At 39.0% G+C, this 14,493-nt stretch overlaps 1 protein-coding gene across 1 annotated transcript in view; it reads left to right on the top strand.

Annotated features, from left to right (window-relative positions):
• The window catches only part of rab28 (RAB28, member RAS oncogene family), a 104,741-nt gene extending 92,177 nt beyond the window's left edge, over positions 1-12,564 (top strand). Inside the window, exon 7 of the mRNA XM_048541532.2 lies at positions 8,951-12,564. Within this exon, the coding sequence (XP_048397489.1) occupies positions 8,951-9,043 (93 nt within the window). The 3' untranslated portion in view covers positions 9,044-12,564. The remainder of the gene's footprint in view (positions 1-8,950) is intronic.
• The last annotated feature ends 1,929 nt before the right edge of the window (positions 12,565-14,493 follow it).

The following is a 14,493-nucleotide window of genomic DNA, read 5'->3' as shown; positions in this document are numbered from 1 at the left end:
TGAAAATCTTGAGCACATGTTAAGAATTGGGGTCTGGTGATTGGGTCTATGGATCAGGGTCTGGTAATGTTTAAAGGCATGGGACTGGCTTCCTTTGAACTTGAATTTGTTGTAGTGCATGATGATTTCACTCTATGTGGTAATGTCAGGGGCTCATTAAGGATTGGGCTCTGGTGGTGGTGAGCAAAAGTTGGAGGCCTTCATAGGGAAGGTCATTGGATTGGGGAATTTAAATAATGTTTCCACTGTTTCTGAAACATGGCTAGAGAAACTGAGGAAATTGACCCCCTTGATGTTTAACAGCAGTCTAATAGTTCTCTTGTGAAATCTTATATTAAAAAAATGCCAAGATCTGTAGAATAAGCTGGGCACTGTCAGTTTACAGTGAGCTTCTTATTGCAGCCTGAGAACCGCAGTGTTTACAGGTGGAGTTTCAACTCTTGGGAACTGTCAGTTCAATTCAAAGAAGTGACTATTTTTATTGGCTTATTTGAAAGCCAAACATGATTTTATTCATTTGGGACTTTGTCAAAATGTAATTAATCTAGATGAAGATATTATGACTTCACTGGTTAGACAATTGAATTCAAAACAGTCAATAGAATGACTCCTTACAAGATGGCTGTTCATGTTGATTTTTTAAAAATCACATGATAACAACTCAAATGTCAAATTTCCAGGTCAATATCTTTGCAGCCACTGAATAACAGAACTAATTCCAATCAGTGCTCTTCACAAGGCTTTTGGAGCAGCCATCAAGTTAGTTTCGATTTTTTGTGTGTTTGATTACTTATTTTAGGTGTTAAAATCTCCACATAGGTGAGATCCCAGAGCAATACCTGGTTTGACAGGTCATGCTTCATTTTCTGCGGTTGGTTGACACAGTGATAAGTCATTGAGACATTTTGCCAGGAGGCTGCAGATTTTCTTAAACAACAGAACACAAGTTTATTAATGAAAGAAGAAATGACTACCAAAAGCTATGGATCTATGTTTAGACAATAGTTAGAAAGATCTTAATAGAAACAGAAAAAAACAAAGTTTCAACCCGTTTCACTACGCCACCCCTTACAAACTCTCAATCCCAGAGAATGATCATTCCTGTCTTGAGTTTTTAAATCTTTACTGAACTGACATTTTCCAGATTCTTTCCTATGGACTTTTGAGACTGTTTTTCATGATTCCTTTCTGAGTCCACTGACATGAACTTCGCTCAATCCTGATGGCCTAAATTTCTTCAGTTCTAACAACTTGGAGATGCCTGTCCAAACTTCTCCTGACTTGGATGCCCAACATTAATACACTTGAGTTAGCATGACTCTTTCCCCTGAACTAATTCGATTCTCCTTCTCGGAGAAAATCTTCTACATTTTGTTCTATTCTGAAGTAAAAATGAAATTAATTGCCTTAATGTGTTTGCCCTGCCTGACACAAACCCAAAGTATAAATGTTTAATCCATTAACATCTCGGGTGTTCTCCCGGGTACTAAACTGCATCACATGTTTCCTTAGAACGGATCTATTTATCACTATTTCAAATTTACTTTGTGATCTTTTTATGAAACGGTGATGTCACAGAATTGACCAAAATTCATCTGTCTTTTCTAATATATGTTATCATTCTTGGATTGTTTTTAAAAAAAAACTTTTATCACATTATCCTGTGTTCCAGCCATTTATGCTGTCTTTTTGCATTTAAAATTTGTGCTGTCACCCAGATTTCCCAATGTAACATTTGTAGTTCCAAACTGGAATTTATTAAATTTGCCAGTTTTCTCCTGCTAAATGTTTCTAATCTTCCCGCAGTCTCCTAGAGCTTCCAGAAGTGAGAGACTATGTTCCTGGTTGCTGCTGTGAACAAATCTGTATGGGTGGCATGGAGGGAAGGGGCTATGTAGGAAGATGAGTTTTCACTTTGCATCCACAGAATGTGTCCAGTGCAAAAGTTTATGAGAAATAAGACTTAGGGGTATTCCTTGTTTGCACTTGAATTCAACAAGATCACAGCTGAACTTCACCTTTATCTTCCCATGCAGTCGTCAAATTCCTTAATTCCCTTAGTGTACAAAAGGATGATGAAGTTATTTGGACTTAATAACCTTGAGGCCCAGGCTAATGTGCTGGAGACAAGGCTTTGATTCCCATTGCAACAATTCAAATTTGTATTCAGTAAAATAATTAAATAAAACAAACGCAGTTTAATACTAACCCTGAAACTATTGTTGATTGTTATAAAAACAAATCTGGTTTAATACAAGCCTTCAGGCAAAAAAAAATCTGTAATCCTTTCCTGATTTGGCCTGTATGTGAGTCAAGATTCACAGACATCTGGTTGATTCATAACTGTAGTGGAAGTCCCTCAGTTATATCAAACTGATATGAGGTGTAAACATAGAAATGATCTAGACTGTCCACTTGACATCAACTTAGGTTCTGGAAAACAACAGTTGTAAAATGTTTTTAATTAATATCTGGAAACGTGGTAAAATTGCAAGAACTATTTTGCAGACGAGTAAATCAATAGCCTAACATAGCCTGGAAGATATGATGCCTTGAGTATGGTAATGTCCCAAGCTCCACCATCAACATCCCACAGGCAAAATAGACTCACCAGAGTGGTTGCAGAGTGATGTATGTTTGGGTGGGCATTGTCCTCTGAATCTTCAGAATTGACCATGGAATGTCATGGTGTCAGTCAAACATTGACAAAGAAACCTCGTGTTTGTTACCATTTACCAAGATCACTTGTATGGTAAAGTAATGCTCCTCCATATTGAGCGCTACTTGAAATAAGCATTGATGGTGGGAAGAGCACACAATGTACACTAGGTGGACTACATCACCTTCACTCTTTCACTAAGAGTGACCCAGTAACACCAGTACTAACCAAGCTGACCAAGTTGTAGGCTGGATTGGCAGAAAACAGTGTGGGAACTAACAAGGGGAAACCAACCAGACCTCATTGTTACCAATCTGCCTGCCACAGATACATCTCTCCATGATAGCATTGATAGAAGTGACCATTGCATGTTCTTTCTGTGTAAAATATCTCATTCTCACATTGAGGATTGCCTCCATCATGTTGTCTGGCATGACAACTACACTAAATGGGTGTGACTTTGAAAAGATCAAGGAACTCACAACTAGACATCCATGTCAGCAGCAGGATTTGGAGTGGGAGGGTGGGTGATAGAGCGTGTATCTTATCCTGAGATTGTGACTCCCAATGTCTAGATTCCACTCAGGATCTACCTTATTAAACTCATCAACAATTTTACAGTTCAATGAGATCAATTTTCATTCTTCTACACTCTAGAAAATGTAGGCCAAGTTTATTCAGCCTCAACTCAAATAACATCTCCTCATCCCTGGATTCTGTCTGGTGAACTTTCAGTGCATTTTCTCCAATGCTTATATATTATTTGCATGCAAGGAGACCAAATCTGTTCATGTGTACTCCAGGCCTGGTCTTGTGCAATTTCAGCAAGATTTCTTCACTCTTAGCCTTTATTACAAAATGATTGGTGTATAACATATCATTTGCTTTCTGAGTTCCATATTGTAAGCAAGTTAATTTTCTGTAATTCATTCACATTTTGCACAGTATCTTGCCAAACTCGTCTCATTGACTAACTGCTCTCCCTCAGCACCCATTACATCTAATTCTGTTCCCAGTTTATTGCACACTGTTCCCATAAATTGCTACTCCGCAGATATCCGCTGGAAGTACACCATTTCTTGCACCTGAACCACCCTTGAAGGCTGCTAACATTGTAATGGCACAGCAGACAAGCTATTTATGGCATATAAGTGATATCAACCATAACCTCACAACCTCAACTTAACCCTCATTGCTGTTAAATCACCACAGCACAACGTTTACCTGTTGCAACATCACATCCCTGAGTCTTAATACCCCTCTGATGTCGGCGCGACTGTGTCTCCAGCGCCCGCTGTAGATTTCATCTTGCCCAGGAGGGGAACATCACGTACAGGCAGATAATCGTACAATCCCAAACATTAACTTCTATTGACAGCCAGCAAAATGGAGTATAAACAAAATCAAAACCAGTCCTTCACAATCTCACGTTGTGACTAGCAACTATTTAACATTCCATGATGGTCTACTGCGCCCAGTTCTCACCCACTGGAATCAGGTGTCAGACAGCTTCTGTTTGGCATGTAGTGCCTGATGTTAAGCTTTGTCATGCACAAGAAGAGCTTCTTTCTTCCCAGTTTCATTTTCCTCCAGAGAGATTGGACAAACTCAACCTTTAGGTGTTTGAAAAATTAAGAGACAATCTCACTGAAACTTATATAATACTTAAAGGGATAAACAAGATAGATGCAGGTAAGATATTTCTCCTGGCTGGGCAGTCTGGAACCAGGGGACACAATTTAAAAATTAAGGGGAATGCCATTTAGGATCAAGTTTAAGAGAAATTATTTTACTCAGCATAGTGAATCTTTTGAATTTTTTATTGCAGAGGTGGTGGAAGCTCAGTCTTTGAGTATATTTAAAGTAGAAGTTGATAGATATTAAATTGTCAGTGACGTGAACAGTTATCGGATAATAAAATGTGAGGCTGGATGAACACAGCAGGCCAAGCAGCATCTCAGGAGCACAAAAGCTGACGTTTCGGGCCTAGACCCTTTATCAGAGAGGGGGATGGGGGGAGGGAACTGGAATAAATAGGGAGAGAGGGGGAGGCGGACCGAAGATGGAGAGTAAAGAAGATAGGTGGAGAAGGTGTGGGTGGGGAGGTAGGGAGGGGATAGGTCAGTCCAGGGAAGACGGACAGGTCAAGCAGGTGGGATGAGGTTAGTAGGTAGCTGGGGGTGCGGCTTGGGGTGGGAGGAAGGGATGGGTGAGAGGAAGAACCGGTTAGGGAGGCAGAGACAGGTTGGACTGGTTTTGGGATGCAGTGGGTGGGGGGGAAGAGCTGGGCTGGTTGTGTGGTGCAGTGGGGGGAGGGGATGAACTGGACTGGTTTAGGGATGCAGTGGGGGAAGGGGAGATTTTGAAACTGGTGAAGTCCACATTGATACCATATGGCTGCAGGGTTCCCAGGCGGAATATGAGTTGCTGTTCCTGCAACCTTCGGGTGGCATCATTGTGGCAGTGCAGGAGGCCCATGATGGACATGTCATCAAGAGAATGGGAGGGGGAGTGGAAATGGTTTGCACCTCCCAGTCGCAAACCATTTCCACTCCCCCTCCCATTTTCTAGATGACATGTCCATCGTGGGCCTCCTGCACTGCCACAATGATGCCACCCGAAGGTTGCAGGAACAGCAACTCATATTCCGCCTGGGAACCCTGCAGCCATATGGTATCAATGTGGACTTCACCAGTTTCAAAATCTCCCCTTCCCCTACTGCATCCCTAAACCAGCCTAGTTCGCCCCCTCCCCCCACTGCACCACAAAACCAGTCCAGCTCTTCCCCCCCCCACCCACTCCATCCCAAAACCAGTCCAACCTGTCTCTGCCTCCCTAACCGGTTCTTCCTCTCACCCATCCCTTCCTCCCACCCCAAGCCGCACCCCCATCTACCTACTAACCTCATCCCACCTCCTTGACCTGTCCGTCTTCCCTGGACTGACCTATCCCCTCCCTACCTCCCCACCCACACCTTCTCCACCTATCTTCTTTACTCTCCATCTTCGGTCCGCCTCCCCCTCTCTCCCTATTTATTCCAGTTCCCTCCCCCCATCCCCCTCTCTGATGAAGGGTCTAGGCCCGAAACGTCAGCTTTTGTGCTCCTGAGATGCTGCTTGGCCTGCTGTGTTCATCCAGCCTCACATTTTATTATCTTGGAATCTCCAGCATCTGCAGTTCCCATTATCTCTGAGTTATCGGATAATATGGGTAAATGGTATTGAAATGTTCGATCAGCCATGATTGTAATAATGGCAGAGTAGGCTCACTGTTGAATGGCCTACTCCCGTTCCTTTCCTATGTTCCTAAGGAAGGGAGGAAAAGAGCCTCTCCATCCAAGCAGGCTAAGTAGAAATAGCAGGGGAGGTCAGTAGTTGATGCATGACTCCCACAAATTCAAGATGCTGCATGAAAAGTATCGCTATCTTGGGTAGGTGGAGGGGGTGGCGGGACAGGAAAGGTGAATAACATCGTTCGGCGTCATTTTCATGCATGCATTTTGCTCAATTTTGCAGTGGCATTGGCCACAAATGCAACCTGTGGGAAAACAGGAGACAAAAAAGAACTTCAATGTAATTAGTGATAATGGGAACTGCAGATGCTGGAGAATCCAAGATAACAAAGTGTGGATCTGGATGAACACAGCAGGCCAAGCAGCATCTCAGGAGCACAAAAGCTGACGTTTCGGGCCTAGACCCTTCGTCAGAGACCCTCTCTCTGATGAAGGGTCTAGGCCCGAAACGTCAGTTTTTGTGCTCCTGAGATGCTGCTTGACCTGCTGTGTTCATCCAGCTCCACACTTTGTTATCTTCAATGTAATTAACCTGTTTGTCTTATGAAACAATGGTTCAGTTAGCATCTGTTTTACTTTTTGTGATAAAGAGAAAGCAAAAACCAACTTATGCAGTATCCTAGGAAGAATGCTAAAAGGCATCAGAGACAGTTCTCAGCCAAAGGGAACACAAGGATGAAGGCGTTTTCTGATGAAGGGTCTAGGCCCGAAACGCCAGCTTTTGTGCTCCTAAGATGCTGCTTGGCCTGCCGTGTTCATCCCGCTCCACACTTTGTATTCTATGTATAGAAATCAGCTGTTGTTTTGCCAAATTGCTCCAGATAATCTGCAAGCATTGTACCAATAGAACCAGTGAGGAACAAAGAACTTTCTCTCGCTCTCCAGAGTCCTCCTGACCTAAGTCCACCTTCACAGGCAAAGTCAGAAGCCATCAAGGTTGCTGTTTTCAATTTTTGTATCTTTCAATTACTTCATTTGGGGAGAAGAATCTTCAAGATTGAAGCAATCTAAGAGGCCTTCATGTCTACAAGTATCTTTTATCCTTACCTACTTTCATGCTTGTGAATTTTTAGGAAATAAGTTTATCAATGTGTGTTTTCTTTTGTGCTGTAGTTTTACAATAAAGTAACCTTTATCTTTAAGACTTCCTTGGTGATTATTTTTAAGTGGAAATTCTCAAATTAAAAGGAGACTGTGCGAGCTGATACAAATTCTTGGTTCATGAACTACTCTGAGGGCATGATTGATGTTGACAAGACAAACCATTATGAGTACTTGCATCTCTCTACTTTGCATTCTCTCCTCCTACAAGGAAGGAATGTGTTGATAGTGTAGTGTGGAGTCGCCCTCTGGTGCTGGCCATCTTATTGACCACTAGCAATGAGTGTGCTTCTATTCCACTTGGAAAGATTCTTAATCCAGGAGTTTATGGGTGTCAGTAGTGACCTGTGGTGAGAACCAGATCCTTTTGATCTGCTGGTGCTCAGGAATGTCTATTTGGGAGACTAGGTTTTGGGGGCTCACTCCCATTCAGCCTGTTATCAGTGTCAGTTCTGTCCAGTGGAGAGACATGTGGCCGAGGAAAAGCCAGCTGGTACTGCTGCTGGTGGTGTTGCTTTCTGTGGTAGTTTTGGCGATGGTGTTGCTTTTCTGCTTGACCCTTATCAAAGGTGAAAGATAGAGCTGTGTAAGCTGTTCCAATACAATGATGAAACCTGGAGCAGGAAAGTACAGCCAAAACAGAGTATAGTAGGTAGATACAACGTATCCCCAAGAACTGTTGGGTCCTAACCCAATATCACGTTTTGGGGGATTTAACTCCATGTGCAAACCTGCAATATGTTGCTTTTTGTTACCCCAGTAAAATACAGTTATATTAGAGAATTACATTATTTGCAGTGCCTTTACTGTTCAAACAGTATTTATTGTGCTGTTCGTATTTTTATATAAAGATAAAGTGCATGGTTATGTAATACTTTAAGTTATATGTTATGCAACATAACTTTATGTTATTAAATTTCAGGTTAAATTAGTTCTTTATTCTGCAAAGGAAAGTTGTTCTGTATGGGTTAATTCATTTCCTATTCTGCCCTGTAGATTTCCTTCATTGTTGCCATACATTTCAGTTTGAATTTATTGATCATCATTACCTTAACATTATTGGTAATCCATTTAAAGTAAACACATTACTGGTGGTATTAAAATCACAAGAGAAATCTGTGCTTCACTGTTTTATTTTGCTATATTTGACAATCGGTTTAGTTGTTACCTATACCTGTGAAACATTTCAATTCTGTCTTCATTTGTTCTTTTCATTGTTTTTTTTCTCTGCTCCCTCACTTGTTTGCGTTTCTGGAATCTTTTTGTTGACAGCGTATTGTCAGGGCTGAGTTGGTAAATTACCCACATGATGCGAAACTATCATAGGGCTCTGCACAATTCCGGAGTAAAGTGTGTACGATGCAATAATTCAGGTACTACAGCAGAAACTTGAACCAGTTAGTTTCTCTTTGAAAAAATTTTTTCAAATGAAGGACAAAAATGTGGTTCATTTATACAGAGTTATTTTAACATAAAATGATAATTTTTATATGCATTTTTGTGTACATAAAATTATCATTTTATGTATATTTATCCCATTCTGTGTTACTTTTGCATTCACTTAGCAACTTTATAAAGAGATAAAAATCCATAATGTGTAGTTGACACATTGTAGTACATTCTGTCCAGTCTTTTGTTTACTGAAACTTAACTCACGCAGAATGAAGACAGTTTATTGAGTGTTGTACATCTATTTTTGTGGAGTACTAAGCTAATTCTACGTTTATTGCCTTACTGTGCTCAGCAATGCAAGGATACGTTATTTATGTTCTTGCAATTGAAAATTTTACTCGTCTCATATTAGCATACTGACCGTCTCTAATAAATCTATTTTGACATATTTTATGTTTAATTTGTTGAACATTCCATAATATCTCTCCTTTTTTCTTTTATGACAGCGTGTAGTGAAGGCAGATATTGTGAATTACAGCCAGGAGCCTATGGTGAGAACTGTGAACCCTCCTAGAAGTTCAATGTGTGCAGTTCAATGATCCCGTCACATCCATATTAGTACATTTGGCAATCCTGCTTCGTTCACACAGGCCCATTCTTTCTCAGGAACTTAGTTTTGACAGCAACCATCTCGGTAACACAGTAAAAGACTTCACGGACTGACTGCATTACCGTATGCTGAGAAATACAAGGCAGCCACTGTCCACTGCAGAGATGCAAGAGTTTGGACCACACATTTGAGCATAATTTTCAGAATTGCGTTATGAAAGGATTTTCACCATTTTGTTTAAAATGATGGTGTGACTGCATCAGATACATTTTTTGTAATTACCAAAAACCTAATTTATTCAGTATTACAGTTTATGTATATCGACATTTACAGAAAATGCTTTTAACTCCCAGGAAATTTGCTTGAAATAACAAGACATACAGGTTTAAAAACCTAAATAAAATCCATTTTTATTATAATTTTTTAAATAAGAAATGTGAACTTTGTAGCAAATTGCCATGAAGATGCGAATACTACTTAAGAAAAAAACTCCTTGGGCAAACAAAGAGTCAAGCCTGTGAAAATAAATTTAGCCATTGAGTGTAGCCCTCTATACCTTTACACTTCCATAGCAGCCAATTGCATATTGAATACCCTGAATGATTTTATTCTTACTTACTTGCCTGGCTGATTATTCCATGCATTTATCAATCTTTTGGTACCACTTTTATTCGATTTCAGTCTGTTTTAGGTAATTTAATTTCAAAGTCTTTATGGTATAATATAGTATTCTGGGTAGCATTACTTATACCATTGAATATTTTACACACTTCTGTGATGTTCTTCCTGAACCATTTTTCCCCCCAGAGTTTTGCATTAAATTTTGTTTTGTAGATCTTTCCCTTCTACTCCTGGAAGTCAGGCATGCCATTGACTTTTGCATCCTGTCCTCTATGAATCTGTTTGTGGACCCGTCTGTCCATCTGTGTATATTTTATAAACACATTTTGTGGCATGAACAGAATTAACTATGAAGTATGATCTGAGACTGTACGTTATAAAGCCCTCAGATAATTCCTGTATCTGTGTACTCTGCTGTTGTGTCAAATGACTTGGTATTATTTTAGCATTTTATTTGTATGTTATTTCATCTTCAAAGAAATAAGGACTAGTACCATTGTAGAATCTTTTGCAACATATGCATTTATATAGCACTTTTGTCTAGTTTCAATGCCAAATGTTCGCTGTACGTCTGGCATCCTGGTCTAACTTCATGCCAGTGTGAGAACTTCTCAGGAGAGAACTGCCACTTGCTTGAAATTCATATTGTTTGGAGTACAATTTTGAACCCTAAGACATTAGTGCGTAGAAGTTGTTAGCTCCGTGTTCGAAACAGTTGGATTTTACTAACCAGTTTAGGAACATGGTGCAAACATAGAACATTCGGCCCTCGATGTTGTGCCGACCTGTCATACCGATCTCAAGCCCATCTAACCTACACTATTCCATGTACGTCCATATGCTTATCCAATGACGACCTAAAGTTGGCGAATCTACTACTGTTGCAGGCAAAGCGTTCCATTCCCTTACTACTTAAAAAACACTTTCACTCAATCAGTGTATATGTACTCCTTCATATTTCTCATATCAAATGTCATTCTGTCTACTCTTACTATTGTTAACACTGGCACATCACTACTCTGCCCTGCCACTGCTGGAATTTAAAAGGCCCCACCAAATGAGGCGTAAGATCCTGAAACTTCAGGACCACTAAATGGCAATTTCCACTTAGAAGTTGCAAGGCCTCAGCCATAAGCAGTCTTTTATTTTTAAACCAGCTTCTTATTCTAGTTTTACCATAGCTCTATTGTAGATTTAGTCTAATCCCTTTTCACTGGAATTTGCAGATATTCTGAAATCTCAAATAAACAAGCACTACCATTGGAAGATCCACCATCAGCTTTTTTTTCTGGAGCATTCACCAGTAAATCAAGGTGATTTGTTAGGTGTTTCCTACTTTGATTTTTTTTTTATTTCTTTGGTTAGTGACGCTCCGGTACTGTCTCTTAGACTAATTTCCATACTTTTACAATATTATTGATATTGGCACTTTCCTAAGACAGTACTGTCTATACTTTGTTTTCTTTCCAACCTTTATTGATAATGCAACTGATTTGTAAGTGCTAGTATATATTGGTCTTGTTCTTTATGACTCCTTACACATCTCTATACCTCATGGCTGTCAGCTTGAGAATGCAGTAAAGTAAGACTAAAGACATTTAACAAATTTTTTTTTTACAAATATTTAAACATAAATGTATAATTTCATAGTAAGTGATATTTGAATCTTGCTAGGTACGTACAAATATTTTTGATTTTATGCATATTTTGTTTTAACTATTTCAATGCAAATTCCATCGCGTTCTATTTGATGTCTCAACAGCACAAAAGGACTCTTGGCATTCACATTCTGTACTAATTTGTAAATACTTTCTAATGAACTTGTTCAGAGATTTTATTATATAGCTCTGGAGCACATGAGACTTGAACCTGTGCTCTGTGGCCCGGAGGAGAACACTAACACTGTATCCATACGGTTAACTGTGCGGAGTTCGCACATTCTCCCCGTGTCTGCGTGGGTTTCCTCCGGGTGCTCCAGTTTCCTCCCACAGTCCAAAGATGTGCAGGCTAGGTGGATTGGCCATGCTAAATTGCCCGTAGTGTTCGCGGGTTTGTGGGTTGTTGGGGGATGGGTCCGGGTGGGATGCTCCAAGGGGTGGTGTGGACTTGTTGGGTCGAAGGGCCTGTTTCCACACTGTAGGGAATCTAATCTAATCTAATCTAATCTACTCTGAAAGCAGTCAAATATATGTGATTATTGGTAGCCGTTTGAACCATGTCCACTTGCAGATTAGCAAAGTGCCAGCTGCCTGAATAGTTGGAAGTTTTGTAGTGTCAAGTCCACACAAGTACAGTGTATATTACATGGTTTCAATGCAGCATTTAGAAATGTACATAATATTTACATCACTTTTAATAATATTCCTCTCTAATATTCCAACCATGATACTATATGAGTTCATCTTACTAAGGATCATTAATTAAATTGTAAAATAAATCATCTATGATCTTTTGCAAACTTCACAATTCCTGTTGTAAGATAAATGATTCATTGTCCCAAAAGTAGTTAACTAGATGCCCAATATTTGCAATATCAATGAAGACTCAGTAGTTCAAAAACATTTTTGATATTTCAATATGATTTTTTTTGTCATGTATTACATAAAAATAGAGTTGCATTGCAATTTTATTACGGACTTTCCAAATGTATGTCATTTCTCAATGCACAATATAAAGGATGTACAAAATAAACTGTTTAAAAATTGCTGAGCTGATGTTGTAACATTGATGTAATTGTTCTTGTGTTGTAAATTTTATTGGTATACAAATATGTTAGAAGAAAAACATTTTACAGCTTTGTTGGAATGTATATCTACTTATAAAATGAAATCAATGAGATTTACAGAAGTTGGCCTGATTGATTCATTGAACACAATTTATGGTAAACAGCCTGATCTTTATTGAAGGTATTTCAATTTAACTTTTTTACATTGCTACTTTGAAATATTCAAGAATTATATATTTTAAGAGTTTTATTTTTAATTAAAATTGGTCAACTTAACAATTTAAAGTTCATAGAGAGTGGTTCTTTATTGTACAAAGGAAAATTATGCTTTTCTGAAACTTTCCCAAAACCATTTTTAGCTCCAAGTTTGTCAAAATTTTATGCAGACTGCAATATATCATTCTGAACTATATCACTTGGCAAATGGCCGTGTTCCTTATGTGAGGCTGGGTACTGTGTACTCTCTGATGTATCTTGGCGAACCTGCCTCACCTGTCTTTCTCCAGGATTCCAACAAAGTTGTTTAGCCTGGGCCACCTGCAGGACCAGCAGTAGCCATCATTCCCATAGGCTTTGTTGATATTGAAGAGCCAGCAACCTAGAGTTGCTCAGAAACTGGGCACCAGATAAATTTCATTGACATTAAGTTGGGGTAAGGAATAATGTAGTGAGGTTGCCAGTGCCAGCTAGTGGAATGTCCTATCGGTGTGACCATTACATTCTAGCTGCAGAGCATTATGACACTTTTAGCGAAGTTGCAGAGGATGAGAGCCCTTGCAAAAATTCAGCTTTTGCTACACATTCTCAGCCAAGGTTCCCGGATTGGAATTGGAAGCAATTTACCTTTCACGTCTTCCCTCTCTTTAACAGAAAGCAATTTGATCATATGTTGCTGCAATTTCTTAATGAAGAAATTTGTGCTGAGAAAAGGAGACCTTAGCGTGATTTTTTTAGTGTGATGGCATAATTGATGGGTGTGGAGATTATTGACAAAAGAAACAAGATAATGGTGTTTCTGTCCATTCAGCTTGACATCCAGCTTTCAGGTCAAATTCTGGTGTCAGAAATGTCTGCCATTTTGTTGTCAATTGTGTTTAATTTAGACACCAATTATATTAGTTAGTTATCCAGGCAATTTCTCCCCTGTTTAGCCCACAGTAACCTATTCCCTTCAAATAAAATAAGCACAAAGGATTCTATCGTGTGTTGGCCTGGAAGTGGGTTTAAGGAATCTTTGATTGAAATTTGTGGTAATCTATAATGGCTAATTTTGAACCGTATTTTTTTTTATTTGTTTCTTTATAGTTTCCACTTACCTAGCCAAATGCTTTTTTGTTATTTTTGATATGCCCAAAACATTTAGGAGATTCCCAGGATATCAATAGTTCTGTTAATTTCATCCCCCATGCTACTTCCTCCCCACCCTGCAACAGCATGGTAAACCATTCCAGTCAAATTTATTGTCAGCATAAGTCCTCAAGTAAGAGAGAATTTAGTCAGCATTACGAGTTATAGACTGGGAGCTGTTTAAAAAAAAATACAGGTATGTTTTAACGAGCAACTTGTCTACAATGATCAATATCAGCACATAGAATTCTTAATTTAGGAATCTAAGATATTGCTTTCTGTTTGTGGCATTGTGAGAAATTGAGTATGAGACAATCAACTTTTTAATACTTGTGAATATTTACTACAAATATCAAGCTTAGATTATACTGTAGTGATTAGTACTCTACCGTCGAGTACCTGGTAATTCAAGATAGTTATGACAATTATACTTTAAATTTACATACAATCTTAAATTTACTTCAAGAAACAATTTAATACTTGAGCAAATATGTGAAGAAGATTGTACTCCCAGGATAGTTTATTCATAGGATGGAGTATCTTTGTCTCAGTCAAAGAGGAGGTCTCAAGGCAAGGACACTCCTAGGGGTCATCCAAAAATGCTACTCCTAACTGTGTGTGTTATTCACATTTCATTCTACTTTGTCCTTGTAGTCCACTAAAACAGCTTGTAATTGTTTATTGTTAAGTCTTGTAGAAAAAAGAATTCTGAATGAATTATAATAACACTGTTTTTATGTGACTTG

Source organism: Stegostoma tigrinum, chromosome 1 (assembly GCF_030684315.1).
Source record: "Stegostoma tigrinum isolate sSteTig4 chromosome 1, sSteTig4.hap1, whole genome shotgun sequence".
In the NCBI taxonomy this organism is placed as follows: domain Eukaryota; kingdom Metazoa; phylum Chordata; class Chondrichthyes; order Orectolobiformes; family Stegostomatidae; genus Stegostoma; species Stegostoma tigrinum.
Note: the sequence above shows the minus strand (reverse complement) of the source record. Positions and strands in the feature narration are given on the sequence as shown.